General features: G+C 37.7%; 3 protein-coding genes across 3 annotated transcripts; all 3 read right to left on the reverse strand.

Annotated features, from left to right (window-relative positions):
* Window positions 1-8,700: 8,700 nt before the first annotated feature.
* Window positions 8,701-9,755, reverse strand: LOC117299667 (microfibril-associated glycoprotein 4-like). Its single transcript, XM_033783216.1, has one exon. The coding sequence runs from the start codon at window positions 9,682-9,684 to the stop codon at window positions 8,701-8,703; it is 984 nt and encodes a 327-aa protein (XP_033639107.1). The 5' UTR covers window positions 9,685-9,755.
* Window positions 9,756-12,560: 2,805 nt separating this feature from the next.
* Window positions 12,561-13,667, reverse strand: LOC117299668 (ficolin-3-like). The gene has a single exon (XM_033783217.1). It carries the CDS (start codon window positions 13,665-13,667, stop codon window positions 12,561-12,563), a length of 1,107 nt encoding a protein of 368 aa, XP_033639108.1.
* Window positions 13,668-15,343: 1,676 nt separating this feature from the next.
* On the reverse strand, window positions 15,344-20,287 carry LOC117299670 (techylectin-5B-like). Its single transcript, XM_033783218.1, has 3 exons — window positions 19,769-20,287; window positions 15,632-15,926; window positions 15,344-15,585 (listed from the first exon to the last, which is right to left on the reverse strand). The coding sequence occupies exons 1-3, from the start codon at window positions 20,285-20,287 to the stop codon at window positions 15,344-15,346; spliced, it is 1,056 nt and encodes a 351-aa protein (XP_033639109.1).
* Between the last annotated feature and the right edge of the window lie 1,200 nt (window positions 20,288-21,487).

Consider the following 21,487-nt stretch of genomic DNA (forward strand, 5'->3'; position numbering starts at 1 on the left):
ATTATATATGGGACACTGAGCAGACTATATTCATATGGTCAACAATTATTCCTTAAAGACCCTGGACACTGTTGGTAATTGTCGAAGAAAAGTTGAGCTCAATTGGTCGTCGAAGTTGCGAGATATTATTGAAAGGAAAAAGCACCCTTGTCATAAGAAGTTGTGTGCTTTCAGATGCTTGATTTCGAGACCTCAAATTTTAAATTTGAGGTCTCGAAATCAAATTCGTGGAAAATTACTTCTTTCTCGAAAATCACGTCACTTCAAAGGGAGCCGTTACTCCAATGTTTTATACTATCAACCTCTCCCCATTACTCGTTACCAAATAATATTTTAAGTGTGAACGCGGCACAAAAATGCTTGATCCTCCTTGGATCCATATAGGAGGAGGATCAAGTGTAAACGCGGTGCTAGGCTCGGTTTTCAGCCAAAGTTGAATGTTTCGATGAACCGTTTGTTTTCACCCTGGCAGGTTTGTACCATCAAAATGTGAAACAAGATTGTTGTCATAACTTCCATGATGAATGTTGGTGAAATGTTGTTATCAAAATTATGACAAAGTCAAAAATATTTTGTTTGCGTTTCTCCCTTAACTGTCGGTTAAACATGTCCTGACAAAAAGCGGTTCACATGAGCCAAGTATTTGGTTGCAACCAATTTTAACGCAGTAACCTCCACCCATTGACGTCACCGTTTTGACAATAATGAGGAAAGGGTGGGGAAAACACAAACCGAAAACTTTGTGACGAACGACAGTATCATCTGTGGCGGGTTTTGATTGGCTGTACCGATCTCGGTCAAGATTATTCAGTTGCGAACGCAATAACTTAAAATCTAGACTAATAATGCTGTTCCCTCTCTTAAATTGGCAATAACGGTTATAACAGTTTGAATGTTTATGTTGATCGCACAATCAATAGGTAAATTATACAATATAATACTACCACAGTTGAGCGCTGCGCGCGTATTTTTTTTTCCTAGGACGAACGTTGGCAATTTACATAAATGGGCGTAGTTCACTATACATTTTCCATGCACATGCGTACTTCGATGTAATAATAGTTGTGGAAATACACTCACGCATAACATGTACATACACGCATACACGTACACATGTTACATGTACAATGTACATGTATATTTAGTACCATATACCATGTAAAACTGCGTATTTGTTAGTACAACTTGTACTCTACCTTTTGTCTATAAAATGCGTCGCACTTGCTGCCATTGCCAAGTCTTGATTGCCCGACAAAATATGTTTGGATAGGGTTGGGAGGGGGAGGGAGGGCAATTAAAGGAACGCGTTGCCTTGGATCGGTCGAGTTGGTCTTTAAAAAGCGTGTGTAACCGTTTGTTATAAAATGCACATGGTTAAAAAGATGTTGTACAAGTAGAATACAATGATCCACACAAACATGCCTCGAAATTGCACGGTTTTCCTTTTACCTCGTCGACTACGGTCGGCCATTTATGGGAGTCAAAATTTTGACTCCATAAAATGGCCGACCGTGTTGGTTCGCACAGTAAAAGGCAAACCTCGCAATTTCGAGGCAAACTTGTGTGGATCATTGTATTCTACTTTTAAAACATCTTTCTAACCATATGCATTTTGTAAAAAATGGTTACAAACGCTTTTTATAGACCAACTCGTCCGATCCAAGGCAACGTGTTCCTTTAAGAAAATAGACTGACGGTCATAATGAACGGTTGTGGTCCTAAGTGTATTTTGATGAAATTAGTACACTGCATTACAAACAGCACTTATACATCTGGAAGCACACACAATTATGCAACAAAAATAATGTTTTTTTTTTTTTTCACAGGTTTGATATTTTATGCATGTTGGGATTAATACTGATCTTCGACAATACTTACCAAATGTGTCCAGTTTAAATTTTTTTTTTTTTTTTTTGTAGAACATGGATGATATATCTCCATGGTTAGACCATGGAGGAAGAAATATGAGGTAGATTGGTTCATCACAACCTGTACACCATTGTGTGAAGCGATACTAGAAGAAAAGCAGGTTGTGTGGTCCCCATTTATTTCTCCTCCACGCCACAACTATTTTCAATCAACATACCACCAGTGGCCCAAGGTCCCTTGCGGTCATCACTAAAGTTCGTGCATGCGCAACATTTTATGTTAATTGCCCACGTTCGTCCTAGGAAAAAAAAATACGCGCGCTGCGCAACTGACAGACGCAAGTATCGTATGTTGCGGGTTTTGATAGGCTCTCCTTTTCTTGGTCAAGATCATTCAGCTGCGAATGCAATAACTTCGAATCTAGGCTAATAACGCTGTTCTCTCTTGGCAGTAACGATTCTACAATTATTGTTGTAATCATTTTGTTTTCTCCATCTCCATGCCTAGGCAGAGTATTCACCAACATAATTGCCAGACCTTCAAGTTGGGATTGCTGTGTGGATCGCACAATCAACACTTAAATTATACAATGTATTTCTACCACAATTGAGCGCTGCCCAACCGACAATCGCAAGAATCGTATGTTGGGGGTTTTGATTTGCTCAGCTGTTCTGGGTCAAGATAATTCAGTTGCGAATGCAACAACTTCGAATCTAGACTAATAACGCAATCTCCATGCCTCGGCAGAGAATTCGCTAACATAATTGCCAGACTTTCAAGATGGGGTTGTTGTTTGGATCGCACAATCAATACTTACATTACACAGTATAAACCAACCACAGTTGAGCGCTGCGCAAGTTCAGTGTACATGTGTCAAAGCAACATTAAGGGACTCCCACAATTATGCAATAGACCTAAAATTTACTGGCAGAGCAGATCGAGAAGAAAAAATACCAGCTAAGGCATTTTATTCGCAATTTCTTTGGCCATACTTTCATGTTGAGATTAGGTATTTTTATAGAACACGTTTGCCCACTCCTTACATAAAATAAGCAACGGGAGTATCAACCTGGCCGAAACGTTGCGGGTAGCAGGCCGTCCCCTACGCCGCTTGGTTGCGGTTGTATGAGATCGATAGGGTCCATAAAACAAACAAAAAAACAATTTAAACGACCCTAAAACTTCAGCAGAAAACTAAAACAACAAGTTTGAGAATTAATGTATGACCGAACATTACAAGTGTTTTAAATGCAAAATAGCGAGAAAAAAAGTTCGACAAATTGATGACTGGTAAAATGCCTACTGTACTCAAAGGCTGCTCAGACAAAATTGATCGACCCAACAAAGAATGCGAAGCACCGTCCAATGGGTCATTTGGACGTAACGGCGCACCGTTTCGAGGCAATAAAACAAGTGCGACAAGCCGGCCTGACTGTCTAGTGGCAATTTGTATTTGAAGCACAATTTTGTTTTACCTCAAACTGATCCCCTCAAATAAATGTGTTGTTACATCGACATGTTGTGTGTTTCCTCGACCTTGTTTTCCATACATTGACACATAATTCCCGGTGTTGAAACCATTTGTTTCTCAAATTCCTTAAGTTTCCCTTGCATTACTTTTTCGTTTCATTGGGATGAAGTTTTGTTCCTTTATACGGTTATTTTGAGGAATGAAATACTTGTTTGGGATGTTAAAGCCATACCTTTGGGATATCGATTTCCGATTTGGTTTTAGAGCTACACCAGATTGCATTTTAACGACAATTCTAGTTGAGAGAAGCACATAATACAGATCCCACCAGAAGTATCGACATTCATTTTGTTACCCACAATGCATCTTTAGTTTTATTCAAGTGAAAATGGTATACAGTTACCAACGCGAACCTTTTCCAGCTTAATTTACCAAAGGGTCCAATTCTTGGACCTGGCCCCGAAAATTAGCCTCTAGAAATCGACCTTAATCGTAGCACAGACCCCTTTCTATCAATTCATGAAAACAACTAGTGTCCTGGAACGTTATTATTGTGATTCCCCTAATTCCAGTCACGATAAAATCAGATTCGTTATAACAATATACTAAGTGTCCTCTTTTAAATGATTTGTCCATCAAACAAGTTACAACATTAGCTAACTATATTATTTTGTTTTGCTAAAAACTTCGACAGAACAACACCTTTACCAAGTTCCAAATTAATCAAATCAAACACATTTGTTAATTTTTATCGATTTATTGGTTTATTGTCTCACAACAGCTGCAAATATCTATTACAATATGCTCAAGTAGATAAACAAAAAACGTGAAAGTTTAGCGCACATTAAAACATTTTGAAACTGTTTGTTGTCAGATATGATATGACAGTGTAGTAATAATGTTGAAAACATAACGCAATAAATTGTGTCGAACAATCGTTAGCAGCGACATATGCACGGTCAATTACAGTTTAAGTTCATCTGCAATCAAATGGTGTTATTGTTTTCAAACAATGGAACAGAATATTTGTTGTTGGTCTACGCTTCACTTGTTTTCTAATTGCAAATCCGTTCTTCTGAATAGACGTGTTCGAGGAACTAGACATTCATTTTAGCCATAATTTAGTTTTGACGATCAAAGTAAGATGTATTTGTAAGCGTCTTTATGATTATATAACATCGCCTTCACCCTTCTCCACAATTTAGCGCAATATTTGCTAACCATCCGCAACAACAACAAACATACTCTCATATTCATCATTTTATTAATTGATAGAGAGTAACAAGTTTTCTTTAAGAGTCGCTAAAACACATAGTTCAACTCAGGTTCGAAGTGGTAAACCGCTTTGGGGCGACGTTTTGTTGTGTCTGAATTTCAATCTTTTTGAAAAAGACCATGGATGAGTAAACGTTTGTAGTCGTTCAAAAAGTGTTTTTTTTTTGTTTCGTTTAATCTAAGGCTAACACATAATTAAGAGTAACACGTTTAAACTAAAATAACAACCAAAGGAGAAACCTTCGTCACAATGGCCATTCTTAAACACTCCGACAAAAAAAAAAAGCGTACGAAGCCTTTCAATAATTTTTTCTAATCCATATTTTTCATACTTAAATGAGTAAAACGCGAACAACTGTTTGAATTAGCATATCACAATGAATGTGATATCTGTTTCATCAGAATTTAACCACACATTAACAATTTCAAACAGGAATGTCACTGTTTTAGTATTCTGTTTTCTATCACATATTCGGATAACTGTGTGTATTATCTATGGTCCACACAGAAGACCTCAAGATTAAGACAGGTGTTCGCGCAAAAACAGTTCACACAAATTTGATATCCGGTTCATCAAATTCAAATCACACTTTCAGCACACGTCTTTCGTCAATCAAAAAGTTTGTTTGTGTAATATAGGCTAACACAAATACAACGAAGAGTTACATATTTAAGTAATTGAAGATAAACCTACGTTATAATGTCATACCTTAAACATTCCAACAACAGCGAATGTAAGTAGGATTTGAAACTTTGCATGGTGGAAGTAAGATATAAAAAAGTTTGCGGTAACACCATGTAATAACAATCTCTAAATGAGTTGGGGTGGTCCAGCATACTCCAGAAGACGATCAGAGCATACTGATCGAAACGTCGAGTTAATCCAACGGTTCTTTTCAGAACCACCCCAACTCATTTAGAGATTGTTATAACATGGTGTTACCGCAAACTTTTCTATAACAGCGAATGTGTTAAGTAGCAGTACGCAAATGTGGTATCATGCTGTTGTACTAATTTCGCAATCATTCCGTCTGATCCATTTTTTTTTGTCTTTCTCAGTTTGTTAAACTAAAATTGACACACAAAATATTAGATTAAAATAATTAGGCATATCAAACAAAGAACTACCTTTTTCAAATTATACTTTCTTGAACACTCTGACAACAAATACTGTTTGAATCAGCGGTTGTGATATCCACTTAATATTCAAATTTAAACCGCACATCGCGTACTAGAATAAAGGAAAATTGCTAACGTGCTGGCTATCACTTCTTATGCTAAATCGTTCGTGCATTATTATTATTTATATACTTATTATTATTATTCTTAAGTGTTTTTCTTTCTAAGGCTTTCACAAATGAAATGAAAAGTTGGACAAATAAGTCAAGTGCAAGAGAAACCTTCGTCACCGCAGTCCGCAAATTTAGTATGATCTTGATAAATTTAAGCTACATTCGTATTAATCCTGAATAGGAAAGCTGCTGTTACACTGATAATTGTACTGTTTTTTATTTTTATTTTATTTATTTATGTATTTATTTTTTTAATTAAGGTTTACACAACAAGTATTCGACTTAGATATATGTAATCATATTAAAAGTGAACAACATTTTCAAAATGTAATTTCTTAATTACTCTGACAACAACAACTGTCACAGTGACTTAAACATTTCACAATTAATATCACATCCACTTCATTCAAATCACCTTAAATATTCCAACAAAGGGTAGGTTGCTGTTGTACTGATTTTTTTTTTTTTTTTTTTTTTTTTTTTTTTTTTTTTTTTTAACTTACACTCCGGGGTCAAAGTTTGAACTACTTAAATTTTTTTTTTTTCTACAATCTAAGGACCACACAAATTTACAAGCAATTAAAAAAGTCTCTTTTGTTAACATAATAATCGTTCTTAAAAATGTACCGTCTTCAACACTCTGACGACTACAAGTGTTAGCAGTTGATAATTTACAAGATAACCCCTTCATCGAATTTAATTCACACTTTCAGGAAACTTATTTAGTCAGTCGAACAGTGCTCTGATTTATTTATAAGGCTAACACAAATAAATTTAAGAGTTATATAACTAAGTAAAAAGCAAGAGAAACCTTCGTCACAATTTCCTTTCTTAAACATTCCTTCAACGACAATTTTTTTAAGTAGCAGTCCGCAAATTTAGTATCAACTTTACAAATTTGAACAACATACTCATTAGTCCTGAACAGGGAATTTGTACTGATCTTTTCAATCATTTCTTCTGATCCATTTTGTTCTTGATTAGTTTTATACATAAAGTTGTACACAACCAAGTATTTGATTTAGATAATAAGGCATAACGAAAGAGAACAACCTTCTTCCTAATGTATTTTCTAAAACACTCTAACAACAACAACTGTTTGGATAAGCAGTTGAATATGCTATGTCAGATTTTTGGCCCCAAACATTAAAAACAAATATATTTTTTGAGTGAATGGTATTTCAAAGAGTATCACCCGCTCAAACGAAAACAAGTTTAACTTCTATTTTTAATGGTCAGGAACCATGACAAACATTTAAAACGTTTCTTATAATTGGTCACGTGATATATTGTTGGGATCCCGACAAAAACTAATTTGGAGCACTTTATTTTACTGCTACTAATAATTGGCAGATATTATCTAGCAATGGCTCAAATGAAAGCTTGTAACTTTCTCAACCCCCATCAAAATACCTATTTAATTTTAAATCACAATTTTTGGGTAAAATCGGCAAAAAATCTGACATGGGATCTTTGAAAAAAAAGTGAAATCGGGCTTCATCAAAACAAGAAACACGTTGTTATTTTTATTTAATTTTGTATTGTTTGATTTTGTTCCACAACGAATGGCAAAGTTACAGTTTAGCAATTTCATATCACTTTTCCATTGATCTTTGCAATTATTTATTTCAAACCATTTAGTTTCAAAAAATTAAGTCGGCATTGTGTATCATCCTGTTTTCCAAAATGTTTGACCGAAAAACAAAAATTTCATAACTTCTGCCATAACTACTCGCGAGTCCTTGCAACAACAAATGCTTTGAGTCCGCAAATTAAGTATCATCTCAACAATTTTAAACTGCATACGTATTCTTCCTGGATAGGACATTGTTGTTGTACTTATCAATACTATCTGCTGGTCCTTTTTTCTTTGGATGGGTACATGTTTGTAGTCAAATGAGAAGTGTTTTAATACAATTAAGGTTAACACAAAAACAATTAAAGGCAGTGTACACTATTGGTAATTACTCAACATAGTTTTTGGCATTAAACCTTTCTCGGTGACGAGTAATGGGGAGAGGTTAATGGTAAAAAACATTGTGAGAAACGGCTCCCTCTGAAGTGCCATAGTTTTCGAGAAAGAAGTATTTTCCCACGATTTTGATTTCGAGACCTCAAGTTTAGAACTTGAGGTCTCAAAATCAACCATCTAAACGCACAGAACTTCGTGTGGCAAGGGTGTTTTTTCTTTCATTATTATCTCGCAAGTTCGATGACCGTTTGATTGATTGAACTGTGAAGGCTAGTCTTTGACAATTACCAATAGTGTCCACTGCCTTTAAGGCTTAGCTAATTAAGTCAATTTTAAATGAACAAACTTCTTCAATTAGGTTTCTCAAACACCCCGTCGACCAAAGACTGAAGTAAAGTTTAACCCTTATAATTTACAAATGTTTGTATTTACTGTTATTTTCCCATATCAACTGTATTTAACTTGAATTTGTTTAATGATGTGTGTTATCATTGTTGTTAGTGATTTTTTGTTTTTGAATCCGAAAAATAATAACCCGGTTCCCCGACCTTCATCAAACTAGGCAAGGTTAATACATGTAATCCATACTTGAAGGCAACTTGTTATGTGTGATACTTATCTTTATTACCATACCAAATTCTTAATTAAGTACGTGGAAAGTAAGTTTGACGTCTGAAACATTTAGGAGCAACTAAACGCGAACCATAAGTAAATGCTCTGTTAAGTTTGTCTGTATATGGGTCGCTTATTAATTGGTTCGGTGCCACTCTGTGAGCGTCTGTCTGAACCAGGTGCTAATTGTTTGTATAATGAGTTGATAGTTACACAACTTGCCGTATGTTCATGCTGCAACTCTTCAGGGAGTAGTAAAACCCTGTCCAATGGTGCCACTGAATACCTTGTCCATGCGACACAACTCCCCGATGGTAGTATCTGCCGTTCAGATGAGCCACAAAGCAAGCACCGTACCACCAAGCACCCTTAAACTGCATAGCACAGTTGTTAATTTTAATATCATTGTCCTGATCCTTCGTTGTGAATGACAAACCATTATGACCAGCCATTGAATCACCTGCTGTACTCTGAACATCATATGAACCAACATGGAGAGTGTACTTGTCACCTGTAACAGCAAACTCACCATATGAAGCCCATGATGTGTTGGACTGCCAATCTCCCATATCTACCCTGAGCTCCCATTGGCCTGACCCAGTAAGGTCACGCAGGATATCATTCCCTAACCAGAACTCATTACTTAGATCGCCAAACCCAGATTGGTATTCAGTCCAGTTGCGGTAAAAGTCAACAGAACCATCTTGTCTCCTCTGGAACACGATCCAGCCTCCACCATCAGTCTCCATATCACAGTAAACCCTTACCCCATCAGCCAGGCTTGTAGGGTAGATTGTGTATATGCCATTGCCACGGTAACCTGCTTGGTAGAAGTTCAGACAACTGCTGTTTATCTTCACATTCGGAATGGCGAATGAAGGAGTGTCCACTTGTTCATCAAAGTAGACATTGCCCCGAGATTCGATAAATTCATCAGGGCAGTTTGCTCTTGTGAAATTATTGAACTCACAAATACGGTTATTTATTTGGTAGTTGAAAGATGCACATTGTGGGTCCATAACGCAATCTCGCCCACAGATCACATGCGAAGATACAGTCTTTATGCGAAACACATGATTCTCCAAGACTCGGTTGGTAGCTTGATACATGGTTGAGATAAATCTCTGTGGATTCTCACTCTGACAATAAAGTACCATGAGTAACAGAGTCAAAGCTAAGACAATAGCTCCCATGATGAAGGTAGTAGTAGTAAAATGTTTCAGACGTATTCACCAAAATAGTGACGTTGCTGAAGGAGCTTGTTGTTTTTGTCCGTTAAAATTGTTGGTTTCAAATGTAAAATGTGAACACACATCATCAAATTCATGCAGTGTAAAACGTTTGGAAAGCCAGACGTTATTAAAAAAGGAGCTCAGTTTGCGTTGAACCACCCCTTGTTTCTCGAAAACAGACTGTTTTTGTTATTGTCTCCACTCAGTCAAGTGGCGCTCAAGCTGACAACACAACGGCTACCATAGAAACTTGGATTGATTTTTAAATCCTTGCTAGTTGATAACTAAATCATCAAAAAGGAAGGCCATATTCGTGAAGGCTACTTAAATCGGTCAACAAAATTAAGGCCATTTTATATAATTATGTCCCTCCAACAAAATAAATGGTGCATGGACGCCATAGAGCACGTAGTAATCATTTGCTCACAAGTTTTATAATACTGCATTCGTTCAAGGCAATACTTAATTAAGTTTAGCCAGTTGGGCACTGTATCAATTATTCACGGAATACTGGGCAGACTATATTTATGGGGAAAATACAATTTGTTTAAAGTGTTTTCGAGCAGTTCCTTTGGGCGTAAACTTTAGTTGTCCCTGTTTTTGGGAGCAGGTTATTGTTGCAACTTATTTATTGATACAAGTATTTTACATCTTCTACTTTTATGGCAAGTAACGGCTTAAACATAAAGTTACAGCTAAATACTGTTGTCATTTTGAAGACAGCATTCGACTCCAAACCATAGTATACAAATGTTGACTGATTCGAGTGCTATGGTTAAAACTATGACTCCCGAGGTGATCCCCGGAGCGTTCTATTTTCCCGAGGCGAAGCAACGGGATCACCGAGGGAGTAATAGTTTTGACCATTGCACGAGTAAAAGCAGTCAATATTTGTTTTAAAACACCCCTAACATTTCTAAATACTGTACTATTATTATTAAGTTACAGACCTGAATGCTATAATCCACGGACGACGCGAATACAGATTGCAAGAACTTTTACTGCGCTGCATGTAGTGAGTGTCGTTCAACTTCTACTTTTAATGGTCAGGAACCATGACAAACATTTGACAAACAAAATGGTCACGTGATATATTGTCGGGATCCCGACAAAAACTAATTTGGAGCACTTTATTTCACTGCTACTAATAATTGGCAGACATTATCTAGCAATGGCTCAAATGAAAGCGTGTAACTTTCTCAACCCCCATCAAAATACCTATTTAATTTTAAATCAAAATTTTTGGGTAAAATCGGCAAAAAATCTGACATGGGATCTTTGAAAAAAAAGTGAAATCGGGCTTCATCAAAACAAGAAACACGTTGTTATTTTTATTTAATTTTGTATTGTTTGATTTTGTTCCACAACGAATGGCAAAGTTACAGTTTAGCAATTTCATATCACTTTTCCATTGATCTTTGCAATTATTTATTTCAAACCATTTAGTTTCAAAAAAATTAAGTCGGCATTGTGTATCATCCTGTTTTCCAAAATGTTTGACCGAAAAACAAAAATTTCATAACTTCTGCCATAACTACACGCGAGTCCTTGCAACTGGTTATGTCATTAACAGCCAGCAGTAACTGACCAAACACCACCACGATTTATATACAAAATAAAAACATAAAACATTCTGACAATAATTATCTGGTTTATATTTTGTTTCTAAATAAAGCGATATTTTTACAAATAAATACCCAGAATATTAGGTGTCCACATATTATTTGTATCCTTCAATGTTATGTTATGAATGGGGGAGGGCAGTATGCGAAATACTGTTGTGTGCTCAGTTTCAGTAAAACTGTTCAGTTAAGCCCGGCTCATACCGCATGCTAATGCGAATACGAAGCGAATTTGACGTGAATTTGACGTCACAACCCTCCTCTCGCAAGTGAGTTGAACACGGTTCAACTCAGTGCGAATTTCGTTGCGAATTTTGTAACGTCAACATTCGTATCGCATTCGCATTCGCAGGAAGTATGAACCGGGTTTTACACAACGACAATGTTTTCTTGTTATCTAATAGTTTACATAATTGTACTCACACGGTATACCGTCAAGCGATCAAACAGTATTGAAGTTGTCGAAATATTCATATAAAATAATTCCTCTCTTGAATTCAAGAGTTGTTAATGTCCATCGTCTGAACGAATTCGTCCACTTGAAGTGTTTGAACGAAAATGGTTTAAAATTCCAACCAGGCGACTGCTCTTAACACGCATGCATACTAAGTGTGTTTTAAACTCGACACTCAGAATCAATTGTTATTCATTGTGATCCTCTGTTTCTAATTTTTTTTTTAAGGGTATAAAAATACAATGCATATTTTTTAGCATTCAAACAATCTATTTGTCAATGTATTTTGTATACAGTTATAACATAGGGAAGTTATTGGAGGATGTAGTGTAAACGCGGTGTTAGTCAACTTGGAGCGGATTAGTAGGGATAACACTGACACCAGTTAATTATGTGTCTGTCTGGCAGGATAAATATGCTTGTTACTTTGTGTTCTCTGACCCGATGATAATAAGCTGCTTAATTTTGAAGAGAATAAACCTTAAGGACCCTATAATGCCATATGGGCCCCACCATAGGTTAGGATTCGAGCTCCTCCCTAACTGCTGATATTTTTTCTTTGGTGAGAATGGACCTCCATTAAACATGGAATCATTCGCTAACCCATTAGCAAAACAAGAACTTCCCAAAAAATGTTTCATCTTCAATTGCATAATAAAATAAATAAAAGTGTTCACATTTCAAAACAAAACTCCCTGTAAACAATTCATTTTTAGTCCCAACTGCATTTGTTTGACTTTCCCTGGTCAATGAGATGAAAGTTACAAAACTTGCCGTATTTTCATGTTGCATTTCTTCAGGGAGTTGTCAATTCCTGTGAACCGGAACCATTGTATTCCTTGACCAAGTGGCGCTTTTTGTGGTGGATAGTATTTACCGTTCAGGTGAGCTGAAGCGCAGTAATTAAACCACCAGGCACCTTCATGGTCCTCGGCACAATTATAGCCACTTATATCATTGTCCCGATCCTTCGTTGTAAATGAATAGCCACTGTGGGGTGTCATTGAATCACCTGCTGTACTCTGAGCATCATATGAACCAACGGCGAGAGTGTACTGTTCACCCGTAACAGCAAACTCACCATAAGAAGCCCAAGATGTGTTGGACTGCCAATCTTCCATATTTACTCTGAGCTCCCATTGTCCTGATCCAGTAAGGTCACGCAGGATGTTATTCCCCAACCAGAACTCATTCTGCAGATCACCAAACCCAGATTGGTATTCAGCCCAGGTACGGTAAAAGTCAACAGTTCCGTCTTGTCTTCTCTGGAACACGATCCAACCTCCTCCATCTGTCTCCATATCACAGTAGACGTTTAACCCATTAGTCAGACTCGTAGGGTAGATGATGTGTAGACCATTGCTGCGGTAACCAGCTTGATACAACTCTAGGCAACTGATATAGCGTGTAATGCTGGGTAGTGAACATGACAGAGTATCCACGTTGTCGTCATAGTAGGCACTTCCTTGAATCTCAAGAAAGTCATCTGGGCTGTGGGCTCTGCTTGCATTATTCAATATACAAATGTTGTTTGTCTGATAGTTGAATGATGCGCACTGTGGATCTTGAGAGCAGTCTCGCCCACAGATCACAACTGAAGATACCGTCTCCCACTGAAACATATGATTCAGTAAGGCTCGGTTTTCAGCCAAGTAGAATATTTCGATGAACCGTTGGTTTTCACCCTTGCAGGTTTTTTGTACCATCAAAATCAGAAACAAGATTGCGATCATAACTTCCATGATGAATGTTTGTGGAATATTGTGTTTCAATACGTCTTCACACTGACAGGTAGTCTTAGACACAGAGGCATCAAATGAACCAGGTGCTTTGTTGCAACAAATTTTAACACAGCAAGCTTTAACCATGTTGGGGGAAACAACACACACAAGCTTGGAGACAGACGCCAATATCATATGTGGCGGGTTTTGATTGGCTGTACTGTTCTCGGTCAAGATCATTCAGTTGCGAATGCAATAACTTCGAATCTAGAATAATAACGATGTTCTCTCTAATGGCAATAACGATTATACAATTAGGTTCATTGTTTGTACCCTATCTGTATGCCTAGGCAGACCTTCACGTTGAGAATGTTTTGTGGATCGTACAATCAAAACTTACATTGCACAATGTAAAACCACCACAGTTCAGTGCAATTTCAGTGTACATGTCTCAAAATAGGCAGAATACTCCGATTTACTGGCAGCGCACATGGATAAGAATAATACCGACTTTAATGCCTTGTATTTGGCAACACAATAGCCAGACTTTCATGTTGAGAGGGAATGTTTTTATAAAACACGTTTGTACATTATTGACATAAAGGTTTTCTGAAACTCTGTTACAGCTGTCGAAGATGTAAACAGTAAACATGAGATAAAACAAAATGCTAATAACTTGGCAAATTATAAGTAATGAGATATTTTCGTCCGTGGTCAAAAATGTCCCCTGGTATCCCAACTCGTGTATTAAAACCAGGTGAGCAACAGAGTGTACTGGGCCATATTCAAGCTGTTCCCTTTTGGGCCATTGTTGTCCAGTCCACAGCTGTTGTTCCCTTTCTGTTGTCCAACATTAGACACAACCTTAGCATGGATTAATCACTCGGATTCATTCATCCGTTTACAATGGTTCACTGTGAGTATGGTAAGGGATATGGCTCAGTGAGCTCTTAATATAAGAGTATGGTACCCTTGTTTTGGGCATTGGGTATTTCTTTATCCATTTAAACCCATTTTAAGTATGCAGCACCGTCATCCAAATGGGCGAACGTGTCGCTATTCATTCACAATATTATCAAAGGTCCCCACTTACAGGTTAAAAGTTCTTCAAAATGGTTTTGTTTTTCTCACTTCTTTCATGTTAATTTAGATTCGGATGAATTGACATTATTGGGTACAATCAAAAATTAATAATTTCAAAATGTCATTCGTTTAAACACTCATGCAGTTGTTTGATTTGTATGATCAGCAAACAATATTTTGAATGTCCACTCCACAAAATGACTTCCGCAAAATGTGTTTACACACATTTTCATAGTTTTAGTAAATTACTCTCCTATTCTACATCAACTTGTCTTTACAATACTTTATGTTGAAGGGCTTCTTATTAAACGCATATGTCGCTAAACGTTCAGAACAACATATATTGGCCACACTAACATGTACCAACTTACTCCTGAAGAGGAACAGTTATTGTTAAGTGTCTACATGTATAGCCAAACAGTCGTTTACAATATTATTATTATTTTTTTTTCGTATGTATACAATTCGAACCAACGACCTTGTCAAACTATCTGACTACGTACCGAGCTAGACGAGTTGTTACTCAGCAGTGTGGATCTTATAGTATAGATAACAGTGAGCATACCTTTATCCGGAAGTTGATTTTTTTCCTCGTGTGTTAAACTGTTAATTTCAAGTGGAGGGTCTTAATTGAACACAAAACAAGTTTCTGATTTGTAATTTCCCCGGTGGTTCATAAAGGATCAACACGTTCATTATTAATATTTTTTTTTATTCCTAACTCTTAACAGACTTTGAGTTTATACTACTTGCCGTACTTTCATGCTGCTTTTCATGAGGGAGTAACTTCGACCTTTCCATGCAATCCATTCTATTCCCTGTCCAAACGGTGCATCTGCCTGTTGGTAGTATGCACCATTTAGATTAGCACTATGGCATTTGTTGTACCACCATCCACCTAAATACTGATTAGCACAATGTCTATCAACCCATCCATCGTTGTCCTGGTCCTTGGTAGTGAATGAGCGCCCATTGTGCCACGCTATCAGTGAATCACCTGCTGTACTCTGAGCATCATATGAACCAACATGGAGAGTGTAGCCATTGATCCGAACCAGTAAGGTCACGCAGGAAATCATTCCCTAACCAGAACTCATTCTGCAGATCACCAAACCCAGATTGGTATTCCGTCCAGTTACGATAAAAGTCAACAGTTCCATCTTGTCGCCTCTGGAACACGATCCAGCCTCCTCCATCTGTCTCCATATCACAGTAAACATCTAACCCATCAATCAGACTATTGGGGAAGATGGTGCATATGCCGTTGGCACGGTAACCAGCTTGATACAACATCAGACAACTGCTGTTGCTTTTAATGATGGACTTTGAAAATGAAGTGTTGTTTACATTGTTACCATAGTACACACTTCCTTGCAGCTTAACAAAGTCATCTGGGCTGTGAGCTCTGCTGGCATTATTCAATACACAAACATGTTTTATGACGTGATAGTTGAATGAGCTACAAAGCGGATCTAAAGAGCAGTCACGCCCACAAGTTACAGGAGAGGATACAGTCTTCCAGTGAATTACATGATTCAGTAAGGCTCGGTTTTCAGCCGAGTAAAAAGTTGCAATGGACTGTTGTGGTTTTGCAATTTGGCAGGTTTGCACCATGGAAATCAGAAAAACGGCTGCCAAGATAACTTCCATAATGAACGCTCTCAAATCAACTTACTTACGTTGTAGCAGATAAACAAAACAAATCAGAACTGTCTTAACCTTATGTGGGTTATTTGTTTTACGCCAACAGTAAGTATCTGACGCTAATGAACTGATGTTTTGGTCGCTCTGATTTGTATGGCTGTTTGCTCCACCTTTTGGCGTTTCCTATTCCACGGCAATACGATATGGACGGACGGCAAACCATAACAGCTTAACGACAAACTACCAAATCATCAGTGAAGGATTTTGATTACCTGTTTCGTTCTTGGTAGACAAAAAAAAAACTTCTTCTTTTACATTACGACTGCAGTCAAATGAAGACACACATAAAGGTTTCCACTAGCACGGTCAAGGTCATTTAGTTTCGACTGCAATAAATTGAAGGCAACCGTTGCCTAGTTGAAACCGTTGTAGTCTCGTTTGTTTTTAATGCATGCTAGTGTGTATGTTCGTCCTTAGTATCCAGTCTAAGGCAGAGTGTACGCATCACAACCAGTCGTTCAAGTTCACATGGTTGTGTGGACCGCATATCCAATGCATACATGTTGAAATATAGCCTATTAATTGCAAATATCTTTGTCCACGTAGGCACCAGCAGTTATACAATGGATCATGCTCTGGTACTTATGAAACCAGCAAAGCCGAATCATAGGTGTATTTCGTCACTGTCTTTGTTACAGAGCAATCGAGGTGTTTCCCAGTCACGTCATTAAGTATCTTCTCAGTTAGCGCACTACAATCCATCTACCCAGGTTTTAATGATGATTTAATAACTGGCGGCGATGTACTAGTCACTCTCAATACAACAATCGCTCATAAAAGAAACGGATGTCCAAGTTGAGACATCAATAAACCATAGACCAGATTTTATCGTGTGTAAATTTTGTGCAGCAACGTGCATCAAATATGTAGACTAAAAGCATTTTGATGAATAGTTTAGTATCCTAATAAAAATTACGAAAGGCTACGCTGTATTAAATTATTGATAAAGTTCGACAACAGGATCCTAAATGTAGCCACTGTACATACCTTGTAATTTGTCATACGGGTAAGGCTGTAACTGTAACTGACATTTAGTTAAAGTCAACACCGAACGAAGATAACTTTGTTGCATCTGACAGGTTTGAGATTTACCTAATCATGGAAACATTAAAGGTTGTAGTCGTGATTAGTTTCGTGATGGAAAGTTGCACGAGTGCAAAAACGGTTCAGATTGTCAAAACTGTATCATATCTTCACGCTTTCACTTATTGGAACTGTTGTCTCTACTTAGTAAGCGGGTTCTGTTATTTGTTTAACCACGGCCAGATCGTGAGAGGACAATCTAATTTTCATATGTTCTTCTCAAAATTTCACAGTAGTTTACAATGCTTTTACATGTCAATATATACATTCAAAAGCCAACAATTTTTTTTTTCACATATTGACCAATCACAACGCAACGAAGGTCCGACAAATAAGGTCCGACATGCGTGCGCGAATGCTTGGCGCCCGCGGCAGAGTTGTACAGAAAGGCGATGGAGAGGCTCACGTGTTCTTGCTCACACGTGCGTCGTGGGCGGAGCCTAATGGATCGGTCTATTGGGCACCCATAAACTCGAATAAACAGTAAAATAAGTGGATATAATATCAATTCAAAACGTATTTTGTTAAACACTCTGTTGATTATTAATTTGTAAAAATTGTCTGGCTTTCTTTCATCCAGATGGAAACAACATTGTGTTTTGAAGTACCAGATCACATTTGTTTGTCTTTCGATTCAGAAAGTAAAAACACACCTTGATTATTTCAGGAAAAAAAAATGCTGATCCTTGCAATGGTTTTTCGTAGAGCAGTTTATTTGCCACAAAACTAAGCTGGTTATTAGTATCAATCGTGTGATTACAATTTCTTTACCACATAACTTAGCAGGTTATTTGTATCAAACATGTGATTAAGCACTGCTTGACAAAATCAGAATGTTGAAACCCAAAAACTGTACCATACATTCACGTCAGGTCTTCGTATTACTCGACTAAACTTTGTCTCTTATTAAAGGTTATTGAACCATGACATAATTCGACTAAGTGAATAAAAGGGTAGCGACAAGTTCTTAAACGGTAGGGTCGTTGCCGTGTGATACAGGCCCGAACCAAGCCGAGGGCATTTATCGCACGGCCACGATCCTGCAAGGTTTTAAACGGCAGTTTAAGAACGAGTCACTACTATTTTATTCCAATTCATAAATGCCTGTTTGGAAGGCGTAATAAAGTAAGAAACTCGATCAAACTTATCCGTTTTCCGACGTCCTTCATCTCTGTACGTTTTCGGATATGCATTCGAGGGAGTCTTCGGATTTGCATTCGTGCGCGTATAGTCTTGGTGCATTGCTGTATGGTGCAAATGAAGGTGACTTAACTCGTCTGCAAAGGCTACAAAATAGGGCTGTAAGACTAATCTATCTTGTTGCACAATTGTTACGTTGCCTTCATTGGCTACCAATTCGAGCCCGGATTAATTTCAAACTTCTCGTCATTGTTTTCAAATGTATCCACTCTATAGCACCTTCATATCTTCAAGAAACATCCGGGAAGCCAGTACATTGGAACGGTTCAAAAATATGCTCAAAACCCATTTATTTGTTTAATCTGGCCATTTTTGTTTGTGCTTGTACTGTTTGTTGTATCTTTGTCTTTGCATTGTTTGTTTCTTTGTAAATGTAAAGCGCTCCGTTCTGTGTGGGGCGCTATATAAATGCCTTTATTATTATTATTATTATTATTAATTTACGTTCTCCTTTCGCACACAGCACGGACAATTAACCAACAGCGCCCGCATCGCCCGTAACGAGAAACGTCGTGCATCATTACAATAGCGTCTAGCATCCGAAAATCACCGGTTATAAACAGCTCCAGCTGGTTATTATCAACCGTTTAAACACCCCACGTGACGCGCTCTCCACTAATAGGAATAGCGAAACAGTCTGGTGTTTTTATGAATTTGTTTTTAATATGAAGTTGAGTGAAAATGTTTTTCGCATTATCTTACCACCATTCCACATAAGCATAATATTTGAAACACCATTCTTAAGTTATTCGTCCAACAAAAACAATTTACTTTAAAGTATCACTGTTCACCTGACACGTTGTTCTACTACCATTATTACTATTGTGCACCTAAACAAGCGCATTATATGCACATAATAAACTCCTCAATAGCATTGAAAAAACTGCATTTTAGTCAAATAACGTTCTGCATCTCCAGTTTAAGTAATATGGCACTCGTGGAGCTACGTATTCAATAAGTCTCTATAACATACTGTTCGACTTTGCTGCTCAAACATTTGAGCTCAACATTTTAAACTTGAAGATTTTAGCTTTTAAGAAGTATTTTGTTTAACATTGCAATCATTTTTGACTGTGCCTTGTCAAAAGAGGAATCTGCAATAGAGAAATCTTCATTCCCAAATCAGGATTTTATTTACTCAAACTATATTTTTTTTCATTGTTAACTCCTTCCAATACAACTTTAGTGAAAACTTCAGCCCAGGTACGGTAAAAGTCAACAGAGCCATTATGTCTTCTCTGAAACACGATCCAGCCTCCACCATCTGTCTCCATATCACAGTAAACCCGTGTTACATCATTCAGACCTGTCACTATGGGGAAAATGATGTATATGTCATTGTCACGGTAACCAGCTTGATACATCTTAAGACAACTTTCGACACGTTCATTGTTGGATGCTGAAAACGAGGGACTGTTCACGTTGTCATCATAGTACACACTTCCTTGCAGCTCAACGAAGTCATCTGGGCTGAGTGCTCTGTTGGCATTATTCAACACACAAACACGTTTCTTGGTGTGATAGTTGAATGAGCCACATTGTTCGTACATAGAGCAGTCTCGCCCACACATCAAAGGAGGAGATACAGTCTTCCACTGAACCACATGGTTCAATAAGGCTCGGTTTTCAGCCAAGTAGAAAGCTTCGATGGACCGTTCCTGCTTTGCGCCCTGGCAGGTTTGTACCATCAGTTCCATGATGAACGTCCGTTGATAAACAATTCGGAAGTAGAAAATTTGACGCAACATTTAGAGAGTGAGACTTAGACGCAATTTACAGATCGAATGAGCTAAATCTTTGCTAGCAGGGACATTTAAGGCCGTTGGCTCCAACCATTGACGTAAACGTCTCCCAACGATAAACAAAGACAAACGACCTAATTATCTTTAGCAGGTTATGTTTTCTAAACTTTTCCCAGACATGATAATTAGGTCCGGGCTGCAATAACCCTTATGAGGACTGATGCATATAAACGTTTTTTTTTACCAGTAACGTTTCTGTTAATTGGGCTCTTTGTCTGTAATCCGTTACCATGATTGGGCAAAAAAATCGCCATCATAATGGTCAGACTTGTGTTGGAGATAATTGCTTGGACTTTACAATCAATACTTACATTGTAATACTTTACGGGTTAGCTTGCAATAGTTTAGTGTACGTTTTCTGGCAATCATTGGCTTTTCTACTAGAGCCACAGTTAAATCGAGCATAATGGAGACCATAACGGTAGAAATGTTTCAAAGCCTCGAGAGTGGTCGAACCAATACTTTTATAATAACTAAATCTTTGTCCACAAACAAATTTGATTGCAGTTAGCAAAACTCATTGACGTTGTCAATGTGGTTGGCCTATACAGAACATAGTGACAAACGAGAGTAATAAGTACATCGTTATAAACAGTTGTTTTGTGATGCTCTATATTCCCCAACCTGTGCCGCACCATTCTCGGGCCCATCATTTTCGGCGGCGAGCGCGCACTGCTATACGGTTTGTTTGCTAGTTGGCGCAACCAGCTTAGGGACCTCTTACACGAGAACGGGAGTTTCCCAGTGATTTTTGTCCAGATGTTTTAATCAAGCATGCAGGAGCATATCGTTCCTCGTTCCAGGGTGCCATTGAAGTTCGTCTTCTCATCGTGTCAACATCGCAACGTCGTTGTACTCTGCAAGGTCCTCAGTTTTGCATCCTTGCTCCAGTTGGGGCATGTCAGGAGATGCCCCTACTGGAGCTAGAATGCAAAAGACAAACGACACAATTATTCCTGGCGGAATCAATTTCTCGGCCACGATAATTTAGTGGGGACTGCAATAACCATTAGCAGGATACTGTTGCCTATACAAATATTGGCAGTAACGTTTCTGTTAATTGGGCTTTGTGTCTGTAATCCATTACCATGATTG

Source organism: Asterias rubens, chromosome 14 (genome assembly GCF_902459465.1).
Source record: "Asterias rubens chromosome 14, eAstRub1.3, whole genome shotgun sequence".
Taxonomy (NCBI): Eukaryota; Metazoa; Echinodermata; class Asteroidea; order Forcipulatida; family Asteriidae; genus Asterias; species Asterias rubens.

Excerpts from the sequence above, each read along its gene's own strand:
- LOC117299667 (XM_033783216.1), bottom strand. The coding sequence starts at position 9,684 with ATGGGAGCTATTGTCTTAGCTTTGACTCTGTTACTCATGGTACTTTAT.
- LOC117299668 (XM_033783217.1), bottom strand. The coding sequence starts at position 13,667 with ATGGTTAAAGCTTGCTGTGTTAAAATTTGTTGCAACAAAGCACCTGGT.
- LOC117299670 (XM_033783218.1), bottom strand. The coding sequence starts at position 20,287 with ATGGAACTGATGGTACAAACCTGCCAGGGCGCAAAGCAGGAACGGTCC. Across the intron at positions 15,927-19,768 it reads CTGAAGTTTTCACTAAAGTT|TCCATCATTAAAAGCAACAG; the intron begins GTATTGGAAGGA and ends TCATTTTCAAAG. Across the intron at positions 15,586-15,631 it reads TCAATGGCTACACTCTCCAT|CGTGGCACAATGGGCGCTCA; the intron begins GTTGGTTCATAT and ends ATTCACTGATAG.